This window comes from Argopecten irradians, chromosome 9 (genome assembly GCF_041381155.1).
Source record: "Argopecten irradians isolate NY chromosome 9, Ai_NY, whole genome shotgun sequence".
NCBI classification, from domain to species: domain Eukaryota; kingdom Metazoa; phylum Mollusca; class Bivalvia; order Pectinida; family Pectinidae; genus Argopecten; species Argopecten irradians.
In genome coordinates this window covers 27150605-27172293 of record NC_091142.1, presented here as the reverse complement: position 1 = coordinate 27172293, position 21689 = coordinate 27150605, and the positions used below count along the sequence as shown (strand labels likewise).

Below are 21689 nucleotides of genomic sequence, written 5' to 3'. Positions count from 1 at the left end.
TGATTATTTTAGCGAAATGTCTTTGGCAGCATATCTATAAGTTATGTATATAAATTGCAATAAGTGTATACATAGAGAATACATAGTTAGTATCTTACAATAAAAGGTTTATTTTGGTACGAGACTTATGAAAGCCGAGATGACTGTATTTACTTGGTTTCGCCCGAAGCGAGACGCTTCTCTGATGCGGAGGAAAAGATTAATCCTTTCTACTGTCGTGGGAAATATATAGACGCATTCGCAAATAGTACCAGTAATTCTATTCGGTGTGTAATATCACTGAAACAATATAAAAATACTCAAAAACAATAATTACCAATCAAAGAATTACTTTATAATGGTACCTTTACAATGAGCCAAGAAAAAGACGGTACTGCCATTTGAGATTTTCAATATCGTAAAAATGACGTTTTCCCGGTGAATGTAACGTCACTTTTTAGCAGGATGAATGACGTTCATTCACCGAAAGATTAAATGTCAGGGTCAAGTATGAAAATGTTATGTCAAATGTAGAACAAATTCACATGATCGTATTGACGGATAAAGAATTTCATAATGACGGATAAAGCACAAGTTTATCCGGTAGTAGTCTATCCATCAGTATATCCGGCAGTTGCAGGATAAAATTAGATTATCATCTTTTCAGATCATGGTTTGCATCGTGCCTCTCCTTCAACCTTTGATACCTAAAATGATCAGAAGTAAGGAAGAAGATCTAAGAGAGCAGATACAGGTAATAAATGTACATAACCAAGGTGTCATTGTTTCCGGTTTTCCTGTCACTATAAACCAACTTTTTCGCTGTTATTAAATTATTAACATGTTCGCGGAGATAAAGTTTTGCGAACTTGAAATTAGATAGAAATACCTTTGAATTTAATTGTACAGAAAAATATCCCAATTTGCGGAGATGATATTTCGCGAATTTACCCGTATCGTTAAATCCGTGGTAATATATCGCACGTGAAAGATGGATGGTTTACAGTAAATAGATTGCAGCCATTATGAAGTTATAGATTAAAAATAACTGGATTTCTAAGTATTATATTTTGGCAACGGGATTCGATGGGGAATTATTTGATAATTCTTTAGTTGTGTAACGCTTTCAATTGTATTTTCAGTCGAAACAAATTATGTGCGAAGATACTTCAAAATATGACAACGTCACTGGGTAAGAAGTCACTTTGGTCCAAATTAAGACACAATGAAAAAAATGGTTTAGAAAAAAATGATTATATTATATTGGATTAAAATGTTAAGACCATGAACAAAACGCTTTATCTTTGATTTAAGATTTTGTGTTTGTTTTCAATTTTAAATACATTTGGTTATCCTAATTAGTAAACTGAATGATAAATACTCAATAATACTTTCGGGAACTTTTGCTTATTACGGGTTTTCTAGGAAATTAGTTATCTTATATTGCTGATTCATCTTTACTGTTTAAGAAAAATGGATGAAACTGAGGATGAACTTCCAAGAGTTTCAAAGTTGAAGAAGATTCAACACTTCTACCAAGCACCTGTTGTAAAATTCGTCCAGAACTTCGTATGTATTAAAACTATAACTCCCCAAAACAATATTATGTATCTAATGCTGTACCTCCGTGGGAGTTTTAATAACATGTTTATATCAATATTGTAGCCGTAAATAGTTATCGTTTCTGCTTTTTACACATAAATGTACGAAAGCCGATTGGGCTCATTTTGGCAGGAGAAAAAAATATAACGCGTTATTACACTATTTGATTGTACGACAATAAGTACGTTTACAATACCGAATACAAAAGTAGTACCGGTAGATCAAAAGATATTTTAGTAGATCATTGAAATGTGTAATCATCCAATTCTTGCTCGGTTTTAGATATCGTATGTAATCTTTCTGATGATGTTCAGCTATGCCCTTCTGTCCCGATTTGACCGCGATCTGACCGGAGTCGAGATTGCGCTGTTTGTCTGGGTGTTTAGTCTGCTGGCCGAGGAAGCTAACCAGGTAACGTTAAAGGATCAAACTCGGTAAATCCTGGAATAGGTTCATACTTCAGGTGTGTTCTTGTTGGAACGTTCTTATTGTAATGAACCTATTGAACGATTATATTGAAGGAAAAATAAGACCAAGCATCGTTACAAAAAGTCATTTAATACATGAAATTATGTTCTTAAAAGAAGTTTTCATTAACTTTCTTTTTTATTGATATATCGAAGATGTTTAATTTATGTTAATGAGAACGCAGATCCATGTCAATAGTAACAAAGCGACAATAAGAAATGTCTTTTTTAGTATTATTATGAAAATTGATTCTCTTCTGCATCCACTTTCGCTTGTAAATCACATTTTTTCGTTATAGTTTTTATCCTCAAAGGGAAACTACTTCCTCAACAAACTCAATGTTTTGGACATGCTGCCGATTGTGCTATTCATAGTTGGTGTCGTATGTCGGTTCGTGACGGGAGGTGTCCCGCTGGAAGTCGGCAGGATATTCTTCTCATTCGCATTTATTGGGTTCTTCCTTAGACTTCTGGGATTGTTCTCCGTCCACAAAGATCTCGGGCCAAAACTAGTCATGATCACAAAAATGGTAATGTCTGATCGGAAATGCTCTTATGTCATGTTATGTTTACTATAGATATGTTTCGTTGAAACATTGTACCATACAGGATATGTTTGGAGATGGCTCAAAGTCATTTGCGTTTTACAATATTTGTTGAAATTGAAAAAAATCTTTTAATATCAATTTAAATCACTCTATTATTATTAAATATTTCATTTGCTAAAATTCTATTCCATACAATAAATGCAGAACTATGATAAACGTTATCATGGTTACAACTCAAATTGTCTTAGAGATATTTTGACTCTTGATTACAACATACGTGAGACTAGTCTACCATTTCCTCATTTATAACATGATAGAAGACATCAATCCATCTAAAATATAATTACATTGTAGTGGTTATCAATTATTTCTTAACAGGAAGAAACAATATGAGTATTAATTATCATTTATGTTATAAGAGGGACCATTTCCATGTTTTCAGTTCGTTGACCTGATATCGTTCCTTGCTATCCTGATGGTATTCGTGGTATCGTATTCTATCGCTGCCCATGCTATCCTGTATCCGGTATCCAGGTTTGACGGTGACCTACTTTTTAACCTCTTACGTATCCCGTACTGGAACCTCTACGGCGAACTCATTCTGGACGAGATGGAAAGTGAGAAACCATTTATAACAGTGTATACTATAGTATTCTATTAGCATTTAAAATATACAATATTGTAGTGCGCATTTAGCTGTGACGATTGTGTAGCAAGTGACTGAAATGCGAGAATTAATTGCGCAAACCTGTTAAAAATCAAGTTTTTTTACGGTAAATGTATCATAGTGCATGTCTATTCTAATTTAGAGCTATATGAAATAAACAAATGTAAAATGATCACACTCTTCATTATACATTGTATGTTAATTTCTTCAGTGCGCGTTGTACATGAAACTATTGTTCTCAATAATTGACAGTTTAGAAAGGATTATTTAGTGATTCACGACAACATGTCTTATGATCTGTAATTATTTTATCATTATTTTGCGTAATTGATTACGCACTTAATATATTGTAGTAAAAGAACCGGACTGCAGTTTCGACCCCAAGCTGTACGGTAACGATACTCTCCCCCGCTGCCCCACACAAATCGGAGGATACGTTGTACCTATACTGATGGGCTTTTATATGATGATTGCCAACATTTTACTTTTAAATCTTCTTATCGCTATGTTCAGGTAATTATCATATAGAAGACAAACACATATAACATCCAACACTGATTTAAAGTAATGAATTTAATACCCATTCAAGTTACTAATCCAAATGGGGGTCACCGAAATTCCATATTGCCTAAATGCAATGAGGGCACTTTATCAGTCTATTCGAATATAATTCATCTTAATATGAATATGGTCAAGGTTTCAGCATGGAAATTAAAAACAGCTTATATCGAAATGGAAAGTGAGAACAAGAAATTATAAGAAATCTGTTGTATATAATTAAATTGTAATAGAACTAATTGCAGGCGAGTTAAAAGTCGCACAAAACAGATTTTTATAGTGTGTGGGCGGTAAAAACACGGTCGCTTGTTACGTAAGGCATGGAGTCGCTGAAAACAGACCAATTATATAGCAAATAAGGTTAGGGGGTCTCAATGTCACATGGATTATATATATTTATAATGTCATTTTCTATTCTTAGTAATAATTGTTACATTTCATTTCTATTTTTTACCTAATTTATAATTGATAATTATCATTTTCTTTTTAAGGTTGGTATATGGGAAATGTATTACTAAATTTAGTTTCTGTGGTCCATTTTCTAATACATTATTCACCTTTCATTACTGTTGGAAATCATGAAATTCGTTTTCATTTTCATTTCTCCCTGCGAATACGTACCTAAGAGAAAATCGCGAAATTGTCACACCTAAGACAAATTGTACAGTATCTGTTGAAAAGTTAGAAAACGCAGCATGAACAATTAAGATATTTTATATATTTTTGCTGTGTTATAGCAACACCTTTCAGAAAGTACAGGAGAACTCGGACCTGTATTGGTGTTTCCAGAGATTCACTCTTATCTATGATTACTCGTGTCGTCCTGTGCTTCCTCCTCCGCTGATACTCGTGTGCCATATATGGAAGTTACTTAACTGGTGCTACTGGAAATCCCGACAGGTGTGCAGATGTGCTCGTACCTGTTGTGGTGACTGTAATTACAAAGACACTACTATCTTCGGTAAGGTTTCAAACCGTCTCTAACTATATCACATGGTTACACTGATAAGATTCTTTCAGGTGGAATGTCTTTAAAACATACAACTGCTGAACAAATGATAACTTCCATATTTATTTGCAATAGCGTTTTTTTTTTCTTCTAGATTTCTCATGATACGGCACATTATTGCACATTCAAGTGTTCTATGATAAGGGAATAACGTCCTAATTAGCATATTACATATACATGTATGGTATAAGTATGTATGACAGGTATTAATGGTGAGCAAAAACATCATAACTGGTTATTTGGTCTAACTTACATGTACATTGTATTTCATCATTATTAACACAATGCATCGTTATTTGCACTTCTCTGCCTGCATTGCTTGTAGTCTTAACGCGATCAACTGTAAACCAACTTATTTTGGCGTCAGTTCGCTGCCGATTTGAATTCGCGAAAAAATACGCTACAGGTTCAATAGAACGTTTTATCCGTAAACGCAAAATTAAATCTGAGTGAAATTGTCCTTGTGCATGAAACGCGAAATTGAGACACCACGAAAATAAGTTGGTTTACAGTATATGTTAGAAAATCACTGATGCATGCTATCAACATCTACACTAAGGTGACGTGTGTGAGAAAGAGAAATCACTGACGCAGTGGGAAAAGATAGTGGCGGATGAATATCTGTACAGAGTTTCACATACTACTGCTGACACTGCGAGTGAAAAGGCAAAAAAGAAACCTGTCGAAGAAAACAACTCACACCGAGACATGCATATAGATCTCAAGTAAGAAATAAAATGTTGTTACTGATTACGTTTTCGTGTTTAATTCATTAAAATGTTAGCATTATTTTAATGTCAAATTGTGGTCTATGTCAATTTGCTTTGCACTAGTAATGCATGTAACAATATGCACAATATTTCAACACTGTGTTTTCCGTTCAATTGTAATGAAAAGAGTGAATTAACTAAATTAAAAAAAGATATTAATGCAAATGATACAAGTTTTGTGATAGGTCCCATCAAATTATCCTTTTACGTTCGTCGCTTCAAACTGGACAGAAATATGTACCATCTGCTACTGCAAGCCTACTTATTTTCACGGGCGTGAAGCAATCGCAAAAATAATAAATGTGCACCGAGAATATGTTCGGTACCATAGAATCATGTGAGTAAACCTCGAAATGAAATCGTCATAAAAAGTCGTTAGGCATGGAAGCGGGAAGTTAGGTCATCGCGAAAATAAGTTGGTCTACAGTTATAAATTGGCCTACTGTTTCAGAATGTTGTTTCACTCTTTCAGATTAGACGCATTACTTGCAAAACAAGAGGAAATGTGTAAACAACAAGCGACAAAGAAAACGAGTGATCAAGGTGAATAATAATAGTTCGTAATTGATAGATACATGTATAATTAAAATATTGTAATAGTTTACAGTACACGCAGTTATTTCACGGAGAAAATAATTTTACGATTTTGCGGGACATTTACAAGCATATGGTGATATTTAAAAATATGACAATTATAGAGAAATCTATTAATTTTATGAACAATTAAAACCAAATCGCGAATTTTCAAACTGCTTAAAATAAATTATTTGACCCACACATGTAACCGGCTAACCGTTATTTGGTTTTTTTTTTTCAAATGTGGAACATAAATAGTTGAATTCTGAATTGTCGTAAGATTGATAGGTAAGAATGCAATTGAAAGTAAAAACTTTTTTTTCAGTTGCAGAAACAAAATCAGAAGAAACTGTCCGAGTAAAAAAATCAAAGATGCATTTCCAGGCACGAGTGTGTGTTTATCCGTCCTCCGGAGTGTTGAGGTTTCCTGTTCCCGATCTTCTTGTTCCTTGGAAGGTATTTCATTTGTACTGACATTTATACTACAAGAAATGGAATCAGCTGTTGTGTAGCAAAATTGTCTGTTTGAGTTTCTTTTTATATCACCTGTTACCCATAAAATTGTCGCTACAAGCGTTTCTAAACAAACTCCAAGTTTAATTAAGTAGGGTTTATATTAATGTTTTCCAATGGTTGTGTTCCTTAACCTATTTTAGCAATGAACATGATCTTTATATTACTTTTCAGAAGAAATACCAGGACTACAACCCAAAATTGATTGACTTTAATGATATCCAAAAGCCAGACAAGGGCAAGGATAGAAAGAAAGATGAACCAAATAGGTAATCAAAAAGTTTTCATGGTTCCCGAAAATAGACGTTTCAAATAATGGATATACTATCAATAAGGTTTATGTAATCTTGTTATTAACATTTTGTAACCAGTCAGTTCACATCATGTTATAGAAAACACAATACATGTATATGGTCTGAAGGTAATTTAAAGAAAAAAATCATCTTACAACATAATTCAGATTTCATAATTGTGTATTCACATTTCGAATTTTTAACATCCAATCCTATGAAAGTCCATTGATCTTGAAATTTTTTATAAAATTTGAATATTTTTAAATGCTACGGAATGCCGATAGATATTTTACAAAAGTTATTTTTGATGAACTATTCATTAACTAAATTCAATTATTTAAAAATATTCATTTCTGTTGCTCGATTGATATAAACCTTGTCTTTATCAGGAAAATGCTTCTAGAATCGGCAGTATCATTACCGTTTAACAAATACGACCAAGCGTATGACGTGGATAGGGAGAGTGTCCTTGGGAAATACAAAGTGGTGCTAGGTATCCCACGAAATCCCGTGGGTCGGACTGGCGTGGTAGGACGTGGATGTCTCCCACTCTGGGGACCTAACCATGTACAAAGACTGATAGTAACACGGTAGGAATTTTCTGAAATAATGTTTTTCTTAATTTGTTAAATCGAATTTATTCCTTTAGCCATATTTGATTGAACTTTCTTATTTAATAGTGAAAGATGAAACCAGCGTTTTTTTCTCTTATAATTAACTTCTTCCGCCCGCTTATCAATTGTAAAAATGTATTTTAAACTAAACTTTACATATAAATGAATTACAATGGATGAACGGATATATGTCAATGTAACTTAAACTTGTTGAAATAATGCCGGATATTGTGTACTTTATTCCTATTTCTAAGGTGGGCAAAGGATAACACTGACAAACCAGTGGTCCGCAAGGGGAAGCGTCTGTTCCAGTTTATATCCTGGGCACGGAAACATGACGGTACCTGGACTATCTATCCGGTAAGTGGGTGGATTCTATCATGCATGGGCACAGGAAGATTAACTTAAGGTCATTTCGATAAAAAGTGTATCTGTATCATGACTAGACTTAGGTACGGCATTACTGCTGACTCGTAATGTGTTGTGTAGCTATTAAATTTTGACAAAATATTTGAAAACAAGTTTCAAGGTTCGGAGCACATTTCTGTTTTGTTTCATTAAATCTAAAAAGGGATGCATAGGACTGCCTGCAGATTAGTAGGGCGTTACGTTTTACCTGGTGCTTCTGTTGTGATTGTAAAAAGGCGACTAAATTTAGGATATTATCTTTTCTCTTCTTCCATGCTAAATTTCATCTTCCAAACGTCTCCCTTGACACCGAGTTACTGTTGGCCTCCGGTTGAGCGTAGGCTATGGGTTCTGCCCCCTGGCCAAGACGTTTCTACTTTTGCGTGGCGCTCAGCGATAAGAGAGTGAGCGACTTGTTCACCCGTTGTCAGTGTAATGTGACCTGATGGGGTGTGTTGCTTGGTATCTTTGGCGGCATGCTTCAGTGATTCAGTGATATCGCACTTTAAAAGGGGCCATAGTTCCACCGCTCTATTTAAGACACAAGTCATGTCACTTGTTTAAACGGATGATACTACCGTACGTTAACGAGGTATTCACTTTGAGTGTTCATTTTCATATATTTACATTCTGAGTGTTTCGTCACTATATGAATCAACCAACTGACGAAAACAAACATTTGCCCATGAAAACATACACTATGAATACAACGATTCTAGTGCATCGATCAGCTGATTTCAAACATAACGCCAGTTGCATGTCAATAAAAAATAGTCCCCCACAATATTTTAATGTATAATCTTTAATGTGTTGTTTCTTGATGTAGAATCAACTAAGGCGAGATGAGTTTCATAAAATCCTATAGGGAATTAACACAAATTTATACTTTTTATCACATAACTTCAAAAGCCTACATTTCAAAGAATCGCACGTCAAAATGCATTGCGGAAATCCAACGGAGGCCGTCATTGTGTCCCGCCGTCCTCGAAATCCTGACGTCCTTTTAATGTTTCTATCTTGACGTCAAAATGAATTTTCAGTTGTTTTATAATGTTGTTGGAAGAAATGGGGGGTTTAAGATCTTGATAACCCTAGAAATTTCAAGGACTTTTTACTTAAGCTGTATACAGGACATCAAATTTCAAACATTATGACAACAATAAGATAAACATGTTCATAGATATGAAAGATGTTTTATCTATACTTCACATACATGTGTTTTATATTTCTAGGAACATGCCACAGACAAAATAGACCATACGACTGTAAAGGAAGTAATGCCTAACGTGAATACTAAGCCAGTCGAAATTTTAGAATCCATGTTTCAGAAAGGTCAAGAGGTAAGTAGCATTCTTGGGGGTGTGCTAACTTTAACATCAGTCTTATAGAAATTTGTGAAATGGCTTTTTCGTAAATATACATGATAAATAGCATTCCCTAACATATGTTAACAGAAACCTCAGAATAGAAACTTGTTATCTTTGATTATCATTAATGTTTGGTCACATATCAGACGATTAAATTCCTCAAATACTGTAAATGTATATGTTTTGAAACAATAAAACTCGCAAAACTAATTTTGAATAATTGATCAATTCTCGCTTTCATATTAATCGCTCTATCAAACACACGCCGAATATGCCATTAGAGTGTAGTAGCTAAACTATGATAATTACATGTACTCGCTACCTGTAGAGTAACTATAAACTATCTTGAGTATAACAAAAGTATGTTTGTGATATGTAGACAGTTCATTTCGTATTAAATTCCTTTGAATAACTATATATTGTTTATACTATTACAAATTTATGTCTGGGATATGAAGACAGTTCATTTAGTATTAAGTATAGGAGAAACACCGAAAACTGTCGAATAGTCAAGATAATGAATTGTTCGAGGCCCGTAAGGGGCGAGAACTATTCATTATCTTGACTGTTCCACAGTTTGAGGTGTTTTTCATACTTAAAAAATGGCACGGAATGTCACTGGTACTCTCCACTATTACACTGGATATTGTTTAACTATTCCACAGCTCCAGGTAAACACTAACTACCTATTTAAACTTAAACTCTTTTCATGATTCATTTCATTATCTCACTCGGAGAACAAGATTAATGATTTGCATGAATTTTTTAAAGATCCATGCACAGGTACTTTATGGTACTCACACTGAAACATTTACTCAGCTTAGTTTTCACTGTTCAACATGGAGGACCACAAGTATATAGCTCTATATCCATATTTAACACAGAACTGATGATTTTTGGATATAAATTTGAAGTGATTTGGGCAAAAATCTTTTCCCATGCAGCACTGGTCTAATCAAAATTTATAGAGAGAGAAAAAAAATATTCCCCAATATTTTGGATCATAATTCTACCGGTACATAGACACAGAAAAAGTGAAATCATGTAGCAAAAGAGTGTGTTTTTTGAAAGTATTCCTTCGAAAGTATTATCTTCATGAAAGGTGTTGGGATGTTAGGTTTGATAGGTGCCATTTTTATGGAGTATGAAGTGATTTGGATAATCGAAATATGGGAAAATCATGTCAAGCATCTGTTAATTCATTTTGGCAGAAAATTCAGCATTTGTCTCATTGAATTTAATCTTAATCTTCTCTCTTCTGCATTTGTTAAAGTGAATTCTTTTCTGGGTTATGGATACAGTGGCTGTGACAGAACTGATGAAATGTATTTTGGAATGAAGTGATGAAAATTGTATATAAATATATATCATACTTTCAGTAACGTTGACAAGTACCAGAGATAACTTTAATCCATTTCTCCGTGGATTTTTATGAATGAGGATGTATTTCTGACTACATGCTTAGCCATGTAAATCAGTATCTACATTTACTTTCAACTGTGGAAAAATTACGTTTTCCTGTGGAATAGTTCATAAACTATTCCACAGCAAAAGGTAACTATTCAACAGCAGTAGGTGATAATAGTAGACTTTGCTACGACTATACATGTACCTCAAGCCATAACAATAGATGACAGCACAGCCATGTTTCAAATTCCTGTACATAACTCTATTGTATTTTACTATAACAAAGGTATACCTGGGTTATGTAGACAGTTCATTTAGTGTTAAACTCCTACACATAACGTAAAAACATGGATATATTGTATTTTACTATAACAATGGTATACCTGGGATATATAGACAGTCATAGAGTGTTAAATTCCTATACATAACTACACATTATTTTACTATAACAAATGTATACCTGGGATATATAGACAGTCATTTAGTGTTAAATTCCTATACATAACTACACATTATTTTACTTTAACAAAGGTATTCCTGGGTTATGTAGACAGTCCTTCCAACACAGACAACGCCTGGTTAGAGTTGACCATCAAGACCTACATGGATGATAGTCAAACATTTCATCAGCATAACTACCTCAATAACTTCATATTCCAGGTATGTGTCAATTAAAGGAACTGTTGCAGGAATTGATTCTTTCAAACATCTTTCTTTGTTTAATGACTGATTTAAACATGCTCATTAAACAGTATTTGGATGCATGTCCTCAATTTGGACATTATTACCACAAGGCTTTTTATTCCATAAGAGATTACACTATATACCTACACTTAATCAGCAATTAGACCAGACATTTTTAGATAAACATATAATTTGAGAAATTCTGCTGTACTGCAAAATTGTTTTTTTTAATAGTGTTGATGTTAGTCATTTAATTAGATTTATGTCCATCTTCTTATATTGCTGTCATCAATAGTCTTGCCTTAGTCTTCATTGATGAGTCCTTTAAAAATATTTAAATTGTTTCAGTCTGAGTAATTTAATAAGCTAAAGGATGACTGAATATCTTTAAAGTCATATTAACAATTTTGATTTCCCTATGTATTCATGTGTTTAGAATTCCATGATATGTTTTCAAACTGTTGTTGTGCTGTATATTGTTTGGGTCTCCTTATAACAAGAGGAAGCTCTTGATCATTTTACAGTACTATATCACTGACGCATACTGCCATAAGTTTTGCTTCCTTTGTAAAGTTCTGGGGGTAACAGTTGCTTTAGGCTCCCCTGTTTTGATAATTGAATATCCCGTTATTGTTTCTGTTTTAAGGAAGACGATTCCCTCCGTTTAGCTGTATGGAAGACAGCGTCCTCTCGGGATATGAATGACACAGAACAGTATCAGTGCCTTAAAAGTATTGCGAAAAATTTGCGAGCATCATTTTGAGTCATTCTTAAAATAGCACATTTTGTGTATGATTGACATTACAGATGTATAAGATTTAATCAGGAAATTAATTGCTTTTATTCGCGGGGGCTTGTTTTCGCTACGTTCCGGTCAACTGATTTTTTTTAAAGGAATATCTTTAAATAAGACAGAACAGAAATACACGATCACCTGTAAAGCTTACTACTGTTACAAGTTGACAATGCACGAAATATTCTCCCTGTGAATCAATTTCAGAGAGAATATCGCGACATTTTCTCCCTGAACGGTCAAACAACTGTATACAGCAGCACCTATCATACTGTTTAGATACCAAGTGTAACACATATAACACGGATGCTATTTGAGGTGATACCAGTGTCAATAGCTATTTTTACACATCATGATTTAGGCAAGGGAATATGAAAAGATTTTACGATTGTTTGGGAAAATACAGCTTGAAGTCAACGTGCTTTTACAGTAGGCTCGTAATGATTGCGGGATGGTGATAATGTCTTTTTACATCTGAATTATAATTCAGTCCAAATGCTGACCAGTTTAGTAATAATAAAAACATACTGAAAATCACCTGTCTTTTGCGGCTACTTAATTTTGCGATTTCTTTTTTTAAAACCAAGTTGCCAGATTAACTTTGATTTCTCGGTTTAACCAATTATATCAAAATAATTCCAATGAGGACAACGTAGAAACCACGACGAACGTAGAAACGCAAAAGAAAGTAGATTTCCACTAAATGTTACAATAAATTAATCGATTTTTTTTTTAAATATTTAATTTAAAATGAAAAACTGAAAATAATTGACCCACAAAAATAACTGGTTATAGTCTAAATTGTCTTTTGGGCGACTGTTCCAAGAACGTTGCTAAATTATAGATGGGAATGCTTCATCTGATAGGTAAATGTTCAGGTGAACCTGTTTTGACTTCACTTTCTAGTTACTTTGAGGACACGGAATGTTGTAGCGGTGAGGGACCTAAACAAAATTTGTTTTAATCCTAATGTAATTTAAATCTTTAGTTTGATAATGACACTATGCACATAATATATGGCATAAAATATTATCAATTAATATTTTAATATGAGGTCAAGTTTCTTGCAACGTAATTTCCGGTTGTTGTGCGTTATCTCAACAGGAACTATTTATAAAATATAATAATGTACTTTGTACTTTCCAATTTTGTTTTGCATTTTTCATAAGTAAATATGTGAGATAGATAACAGATACTAGACATATATATAGGACATTAACATCACATCAATGTCTTTAAAAAAATCTACATTTTGTATGTTAAATTATGATTGTACAGGATGTGGTCTTTGACATATCTTTATCTTGCCTTAAGATTCTCAATGTGCATTGAAATCTACGCATCTGTGATATTCTATTTTCTGTGATATTTTTATAATAAAAACTTTGGAAATATGTCTTGTAACAATCTTTGTAGTTTTTGAAAGTTGAACTAATTATATCAAATCACGTCAAGGAAAATTAAAGATGTCCCACCGCCGACAGAACATGATAATCATAATTTCAATAATTCTAGGCTTTTACTCATGTCTAATTAACACAAAAGATAATATGAATAACTTGATTTGCTTTTGGTGCATGCGCAATCAGTAACTCGTCTAATATAGAGTCATGGTTTTTTTTGGGCGCAAGTAATTATTTTTAATTTAATATCTTTATCTTGAGGTAAAAAAAGAAGCCAAAACTTCACAATGATATTAATGGTGTAACTTTTGTAACTGAAGGAAATACTGATTCGTCACCTTAAAGAGCAAAAATGTGTCATTCGTCATCGTATAGCATCTATAAATAATCTCATTGATTGGCTTACATATGGACGCTTAAGAGAGAAAGACATACATCTGTCTGCATCATTTTCAATGTATTGTCATGAGCTGACTATAAGAACGGAATTGGAATAGCTTAATACAGATGAATTTGTTGAATTACAGGGGCCAGAGAACTAGCATCCTTAATACTAGGCCGTTTTCGTTTATTCGGAACAACCTGTTCGACCGTTTGTTACAGTAATTTTTTCAGGTAAAATTTCTGACGGACCTGCAGCTTTTGATACAGGGAAGAACCAACTAAATGGAAAAATGACTTTCGAAATGGCCCCTGTGAATACAAGATTGAGCCAAAGATAGAATTTTAACCTGGCCGCTGATTGGCTGGCTAATAATGAATTTCAAAAGTAAAAATGTTTTCTGAAAGGTAATTATTCCAAGATAAAAATGATATGAAATTGGAAATTCAGATTGAGATTCAGGTTCAAAATATCAATTTTGATAAGGAATAGGTAAAAACATTAGAATTTCAGGATGTTTTAGTGCAAAATGCGCCTGATTTCAATATAGCTACCTTGGTTGGAGTTGAGCTGAAGGACCCAAACTTTTTTCCTATCTAATGTTACATGAGAACCTAGACTTTAATTATAGAACGCAATAGCTAACAAATATTCCTTTGTTTTAATAATTCATTACAAAACTTTTACTGTTGTCTATGTAAAATTATTTAGTTGGTTGTTCTCTACAGGCCTGTAACTGCATTGCCAAAGCTCGTCTGAAAACGATATAAAATCGGCAGATCCGTCTTTAATCCATAAATCCAATCAGACAAACCGTACAATCGAAAACGGCCCTGATACTCTACATTCAATAACAATAGAAGCCAGTAGTCGGCTGATTGACGTTGGTCATATTTATTTCCTAAGAGCCAGCAGTCGGCTGTTTTCGTTGGTCATGTTTATTTTCTGCGGGAAGTCGGATATAAACTCGCTACCAAACCATTATACAATGTAGTCATAAAACACACACATATATATATGTAAAAAAACAATGCTAACCACTTTTTTTGCGTGTACAATCTTTCGCATAAATTCGCGATCATGAGCTCTTACTGACAACAGTGAATTCGCAAAATATTTTAATTCGCGTTCCAACTCTCTAAAAAATACGCAAAAAATTGTTTCCCACGAAAATAATGTGGTTTGCAGTAATATAACTAAGTCTTGTATAAAAACGGTTAGATCGCAGTATTTACATACTCAAATATGTATCACTTAAAGTTTCAACAAACTTGAACCTTTAATTCAAATGTAAATTATCCAGGAAATTATTTTTGGTTAAAACAGGAAACATCCACTTATTTGTTTACATGAAATGAGAGGCTCCATTCACTCTAATCTCAGTCATACTGTCTTTGCTAATAGGAAATGGATACGAATCCTTAAAACATATTTATCTTAATGTGTTCGTTATGTATGTCTTGATAAAGGGGCAGATCGCCCCGAAAATTTGACTTACGTTTGATTGGATCCCGTGTCATCTGGAAAATCATGTTGATATTACTTCTTTGACCCCTATATATTAAACTTTTACTTTAATCTATATTGTATTACTCTGATGACGGTTTAAAGCTATACGAATCTCAAATCAAACTTAATATATGCTATAAGCTTGTTTTCCTAACTTCAAATGCATTTGTATGTGTATGTGTATCGGAGCATAATAGCATAATAACAAATTATTGTGTACATCCATTTCAACAATTGAAAACAAGCAATGAAACAGATACTTGTGTTACATAAATTGCAAAAGTTACATAGCTAATACAAATAATATCCGAGATCCGAGTGGGTGGAAGAGGACATATTACCCGGAAACACCACGTGATCGGAGATGTCACGTGATAATGCCTCATACTTAAGTATTTGCCTTACCCGGGTTGTGATTTATGTTTAACTTAAACTCTTCTCCAACTGCAGGTTTTGGTTTTATTATGAATAATAATGATATTGGTGTATTTTAATCTTTCAGTCGACAGGAGATTTATGGACTTTCACATTTTTCTTACTCTTAAATGCTTGTAGACAACAAATAAACAATATCAAAGTTATGTCATGCGTGCCGTAATTATATATTGGCGAGTCAAGAAGAAAGTAATTCACCATCAATAGTTACACTCAATAAAATTGAGGAATGCAAGACTTACAATGATTATGTTTCAAATGCACACTTGTTTGCTCAGTTTTGACTTTTGTACATATAATATATCCTAAACATATCCTCATTTTAGAATTCTTAATCTACCTTGCACTAAATCGCATAAAAAGTGTGTGGAAAGCGAACAGTGAGGCGAACCTGTAATACATCGTCAGTGGTCCAAATATTTCGTACAGAACGTGCCAGACCGTAGGCTGCAGGATCTTCATTTGAATATGTTTAAACCGTGTTAGAGCTTGACCGATGATAAAGCTGTCTACAATCCAACAGCCAAAGTTGCTCACAGCGAGAAACATACAGATACAAACGAAACATGTGCATTTCTCATAACTGACATTTCGGACACATCTTGATACGTGAAGCAGAAAAACGCTTTGGAAATACACTTGAATCAGGTTTATACAATCTGCCACAAGAATAAGCTTTGATGTTTCATTGTCGGACAAACACGCTGCCATCACAGCAAAGCAATAGTTACTAAATATAGCCAAAACGGATGCCAGGAATAGCATATCCCGGGTACTATACTCCCAGACTCGAAGTGTCGGTGGCGTCATTATTCGTTCAGTAAAATAAAATGCAAGAATGGTTGCGAGTATCATTACTGACTTTAACGAAGTCTCGTATGCAACCACATGCAATTCGAGGCTCTCGTCCGAAAACAAATCATGTACAATGTGCAAGATAATGTTGGGCACCGACAGTAACACACTAATTACCATGGCAACTGGAACACATCTGCTTTGTTTCGTGGATCTATTGACGTCTTGGTCTAATCTAGGTAGTATAGGGGTGTCTTCATCGGTCGATGAGTCGTCGCTACTGTTGCAGTCATTTACCTGTTTGTTAGGCTCGTGTTCCGAAGAAGTCATAGACATTATTTCCTTTAATAGTGTAATACATAACATAATGAACTCAACATAGGCAGGGATGATAAACTTTTTTGAGTTGTAGTAGAGCGCCCCGGAGGAAGAATTTAAAGCACACTGTATCCAATCGGAGATGTTTTTGTTGGGTCCCATCTGACTATTCGGGTTTAACGCTGTTTTGTCTCGAACAAAGGAATTCACCCAAAAACAAAAATTAATGCCAACCAGAAGTCGAACTGCATGTTTAGATAACATTGTGTGATTTTCAACTCTATACAAAGTCAGATAGCGGATGACAGTTGTTTGGCCGGCTATAAGGATAATACGGAGAATGGACTCGAATGTCTGGGTCGAGGAAAACATGTTCCAGCATTCTATCTCAACGCCACTTTTAAAAGCGAAAAACAGTGTAGACAGCAACGCAAACAGCCACAGAAAGCCAACTTGAAGATATTTTGATTTACTTCCGGTAATGGACCTCGACAGATCGGTATATGCTACGCCATGTTTGAAGATAAGATAGCCAATCAGGGACACACGTTACAATTCCGGTAAAGTCAATGAGAATCAGTGCTCCTTTTATTACTTGCACGCGCTGCATTGCTCCGTTTACAATGGCAAGACTTCCCGTGAAGACGACAATTGATGCCAGTAGCAACAAGAATAATATTGTAGACGCAGTACTGCAGTCGTAGAACCCGAATCTACCCGAGCGGATTCGAGAGTTTCCGGCTGTCAGAGGCATTACAAGGGATGCTCGAAAGAGTGTCACGATCGTCCTTCTCATCTTTATTTTTTATCTCTCATCAAATATCTGCAAAGGAAAAATAAGTTAAAGGAAAAGTCGACTCGATGTAGCAATGCTTCTTTGTGCAATCGAGAAACCTTTAGTCGAATAAAAATTATATATCTTGTTGAAATACCCTAAAATCGCAATAATAACGTGGCTTCAATTCTTCTTGGATGGACATTCCAGAGGCTTCTTTTCGAGACTAGCCCGTCTTATTTTCGGATTCATTTATCATGTTAGGCATGAGAACACGAACTTAGTTGATAATACAAAAAATAAATTATGTTCCACTTTCAAAATATTATTACTATTGACATAAATGAGCAACAAGAAGATGTTTTGGTATATGCAATCAAACATTTTGTTGTATGAATAATATAAGGGATTAACTAGATTCTGCTGAAATGCACTGACGTCACCACTTTTAATATAATGACACGTGAAAAGGACATTATACATGCACTGTGAAAGTTTCCATACATAGTATAACACAGTGGGTTTGGTGATTTAATGTTTAACTACATTATATTAAAGATGCTCCACCGCCGACAGAGCATGAATGGTTTTTATTATTTGAACAAAAATTGATGTTCAATCGTGTGGATGTATGTCTAATTAACACAAAAATAATATATATATATTTTCATTTTGCCTTTGGTGCATGCGCAATCATTACTTCATTCCATATAGGATATAGTGCGTCGGAATTTTTTCGGGATGCAATTAATTATTTTTGTTATTTTTAACTTGAAGTAAAATTAGAAGCTCAAACTTTTCGATGGTGGTAATGGTGTAAAGTAAGTAACTTTTGTAACTGAAGAAAAATATTAAATCGTCTGCTCCTGTTTTTGATAGTGAAAAAATGCCTTTTGTCAGCAATGGAGCATCTTTAATACAATGTAGTTAAAGACGTATTCATTATATATGAACAATAATTGGTGTTAATCGTGTATACAGTATATTATGTCTAATTAACACAAAAAATAATACAAAATAATTTATTTTGCCTTAGGTACATGCGCAATCAGTACTTCATTCCATATATAGGATATAGTGCCAAGGAATTTTTGCGGGATGCAATTTATTATTTTTCATATTTTTAACTTGAAGAAAAATATAGAAGCTCAAACTTTTCAATAATGGTAATGGTGTAAAGTAAGTAACTTTTGTAACTGAAGAAAAATACAAAATCGCCTGTTCTTGTTTTTGATAGTGAAAAAAGACCATTTGTCGGCGGTGGAGCATCTTTAAACATTTTGGTTTGTTACTTTAACAGTTGTGTGGTTAATTAGCTGCAATATTGTAGCTCAAAAGACTTTTTGACAGAAAATGGTGTCGTCTTTAGAGCTACAATTGGTGCCTATTACTGCTAATGGAGCAAAGTAATGATTATGCAAACCATTATTAAACGTTTGTTTGCATTTTTATCGTACTTGTTTGATATCGCTTACCTACTAGGCAATAAAACTGAACCACATAAAATATCTAATTCTCATCGAGGCATTATTTTTTTACATAATACATATGAAGATCTTTCTGAAGGGAATCTATACGGCAAGTCCACAAATTGTGAATTTGACGTCTTGTGAGCGGTACGGTAGATATTAAGGATGGTAGTTATGTTTGTTTTGGACAAAAATAATATGTAAATGCATGTATACGCATAAAATAATTGGAAACCTACAAAAAAGTATAGAAAACTATGCCCGAGTGATTTTCGGAGGCAGTGCTCCACTACGACACATAGGGACCAATTCGTACCCGGCCGAAAGGTATAGTAGGCCGGGTACTTATATTCGTTCTAGTGGTTAATGTCCTGCGTATGTGAATGTTTGTGTTGTGTTTCTTTAATAGTAGGACTAAAAATTATTTTTAATGTTATTTCTTACTAAAGCATGCCGCAAAAAGAAAAAAAAAAGAAAAAAAAAAAAAAAGAAAAAAAAAAAGCTTACAGATGCAAGCGTGTTCTGCGATAAAACTTAGTATTACTTTGTTCAATTTTCATGTTGAAAAAATTGAAATCATTACATTGGACTTCAGCAACATATACCATTTTGGAACCATATAATACAGAACTAAAGAAAGTGCAATGTATCTTACCAATAACGTGTGATGTCGTATCCTTCAGTCAATATATCATTACACAATAACGTGTTGTCGTATCCTCCATCAATTCTTACCAATAACGTGTTGTCGTATCCTCCAGTCTTCGCCACTATGATACGCCTCGTTAAAACACTTACTTATGTAACGACAGCTGAATGGAGAAGGAAGTTATTTTTCTTATCTTTACAGGTCGCTATGCTTTCATTGCCGAGTAATGTTAGCTTAACCGCTGGGCGGAAATTGACGCAAGATGTGTTATATTGGTATATATTCTATCGGAAAAAAGTAAAATCACAAGCACAATACAAGATTACAAAATGTCCTCCTTTTATATCGACCCAGATTTTAGACTTATCACCTGTAATTGTTCCCATTCCAAAGTTGATAAGTAATACAAACTTTATTCTATTGTAGTTAAGGGTATTTCTCAACACGGAAGATTTTAGTAGACATTGAATAGCGACTGTTAAACAGTCATGATTATCTGTTGCCATATTTACGGATGTTTTCAAGTGACAAGGAAGTAATTCCAACTGTGTGGAACAGTAACCAGTTTGTGAAGGATGAAGGTCTCTAGAGGATGTAACATCAGAACCGTGAACAGCAGTAATCAGTTTTTGAAGCCATCATGTTACATCCATTGTTGTCTGATCTGCCATGCGTTAACTTTTCATTCATACAACTTCTCCATTAACCGAATGTCTGAGTACTATATTGATCTGCAGTATGCTGGAATGAAGGGATACAAAATTTGATCAGATGAATGACTTTGATGTTTTCAATGTCACAGGGTAACAACAGATCCCAGAGGGATCTTGGCGCCCGCGAAAGAATGATCTATATCCGACAATGGAAAGAGAGATATTTTCCCTACTTTTCTACTTTTTCAAACAAACAACATATGACATTTAAGACAGATCGCTTCATTGCTTTTTTGAGAAACAGCGGTGAAATCCAAGATGGCAGCTAGTTAAGGGAACCTACGCATGAAATATGAGAGATATCCATTCTTTAATTTCCGACAAATAGAGATAACTATCAAAATCCAAGATGGCGACCGGTTGGCCATCTTGTTGACCGATCGGTCACAAAATGCAATATGCATAACCAGGGTCCTAGGGGAACCTACATATGAAATTTTAGAAATCCCTACAGTTATTCTTGAAGAATAGCGGGAACAAGTTTTAACTATCAAAATCCAAGATGGCTGTCGGCCGCCATTTTGTTGACCAATCGGTCCCAAAATGCTATATGCACAACAAGGTTCCTAGGGGAATCTAAATATAAAATTTGAGAAAGATCTCTTCAGTGCTTTCTGATAAATAGCAGTAACAGACTTTAACTATCAAAATCCAAGATGGCCGCCGGTCGGCCATCTTGTTGTCTGATTGGTTGCAAAATGCAATATGCACAACTAGGGTCCTAGGGGAACCTACATATGTAATTTGAGAAAGATCCCTTCTGTACTTTCTGAGAAATAGCGGTAACAAACTTTAAAGGCCCACTACCTTTCCGAGACGGCTTTTAATTCTTAAAATGAGAATGTTAAACGAGATCGATAATTTTGTAGAGTCGCAAAAGTTATTAACTTATCGTTAATATGACACCAATCATCATCTTCTAAAGTATTAAATCAAAATAAAGAAAAATTTAATTTTTCATAACGCGGGTCGTCTTATGTTTCCAG

The 21689-nt window shown here is 34.2% G+C and overlaps 1 protein-coding gene and 1 pseudogene across 2 annotated transcripts in view; one reads left to right on the top strand and one right to left on the bottom strand.

Annotated features, from left to right (window-relative positions):
- Positions 1-12910, top strand: part of LOC138331923 (transient receptor potential cation channel subfamily M member-like 2) — a 33942-nt gene extending 21032 nt beyond the window's left edge. The window contains exons 14-30 of one of the 2 annotated variants that reach the window (XM_069279788.1): positions 647-733; positions 1122-1171; positions 1449-1548; positions 1864-1992; positions 2348-2578; positions 3039-3213; positions 3617-3776; positions 4559-4782; positions 5390-5555; positions 6073-6143; positions 6508-6632; positions 6864-6958; positions 7372-7572; positions 7851-7956; positions 9237-9344; positions 11310-11438; positions 12109-12910. In XM_069279788.1, the coding sequence (XP_069135889.1) occupies positions 647-733; positions 1122-1171; positions 1449-1548; positions 1864-1992; positions 2348-2578; positions 3039-3213; positions 3617-3776; positions 4559-4782; positions 5390-5555; positions 6073-6143; positions 6508-6632; positions 6864-6958; positions 7372-7572; positions 7851-7956; positions 9237-9344; positions 11310-11438; positions 12109-12225 (2274 nt within the window). In that variant the 3' untranslated portion in view covers positions 12226-12910. Of the gene's footprint in view, positions 1-646; positions 734-1121; positions 1172-1448; positions 1549-1863; positions 1993-2347; positions 2579-3038; positions 3214-3616; positions 3777-4558; positions 4783-5389; positions 5556-6072; positions 6144-6501; positions 6633-6863; positions 6959-7371; positions 7573-7850; positions 7957-9236; positions 9345-11309; positions 11439-12108 lie in introns of both variants that reach the window. The other variant, XM_069279787.1, reaches the window with a different exon arrangement.
- Positions 12911-14910: 2000 nt separating this feature from the next.
- LOC138331922 (uncharacterized) lies at positions 14911-20245 on the bottom strand (annotated as a pseudogene).
- Positions 20246-21689: the final 1444 nt, after the last annotated feature.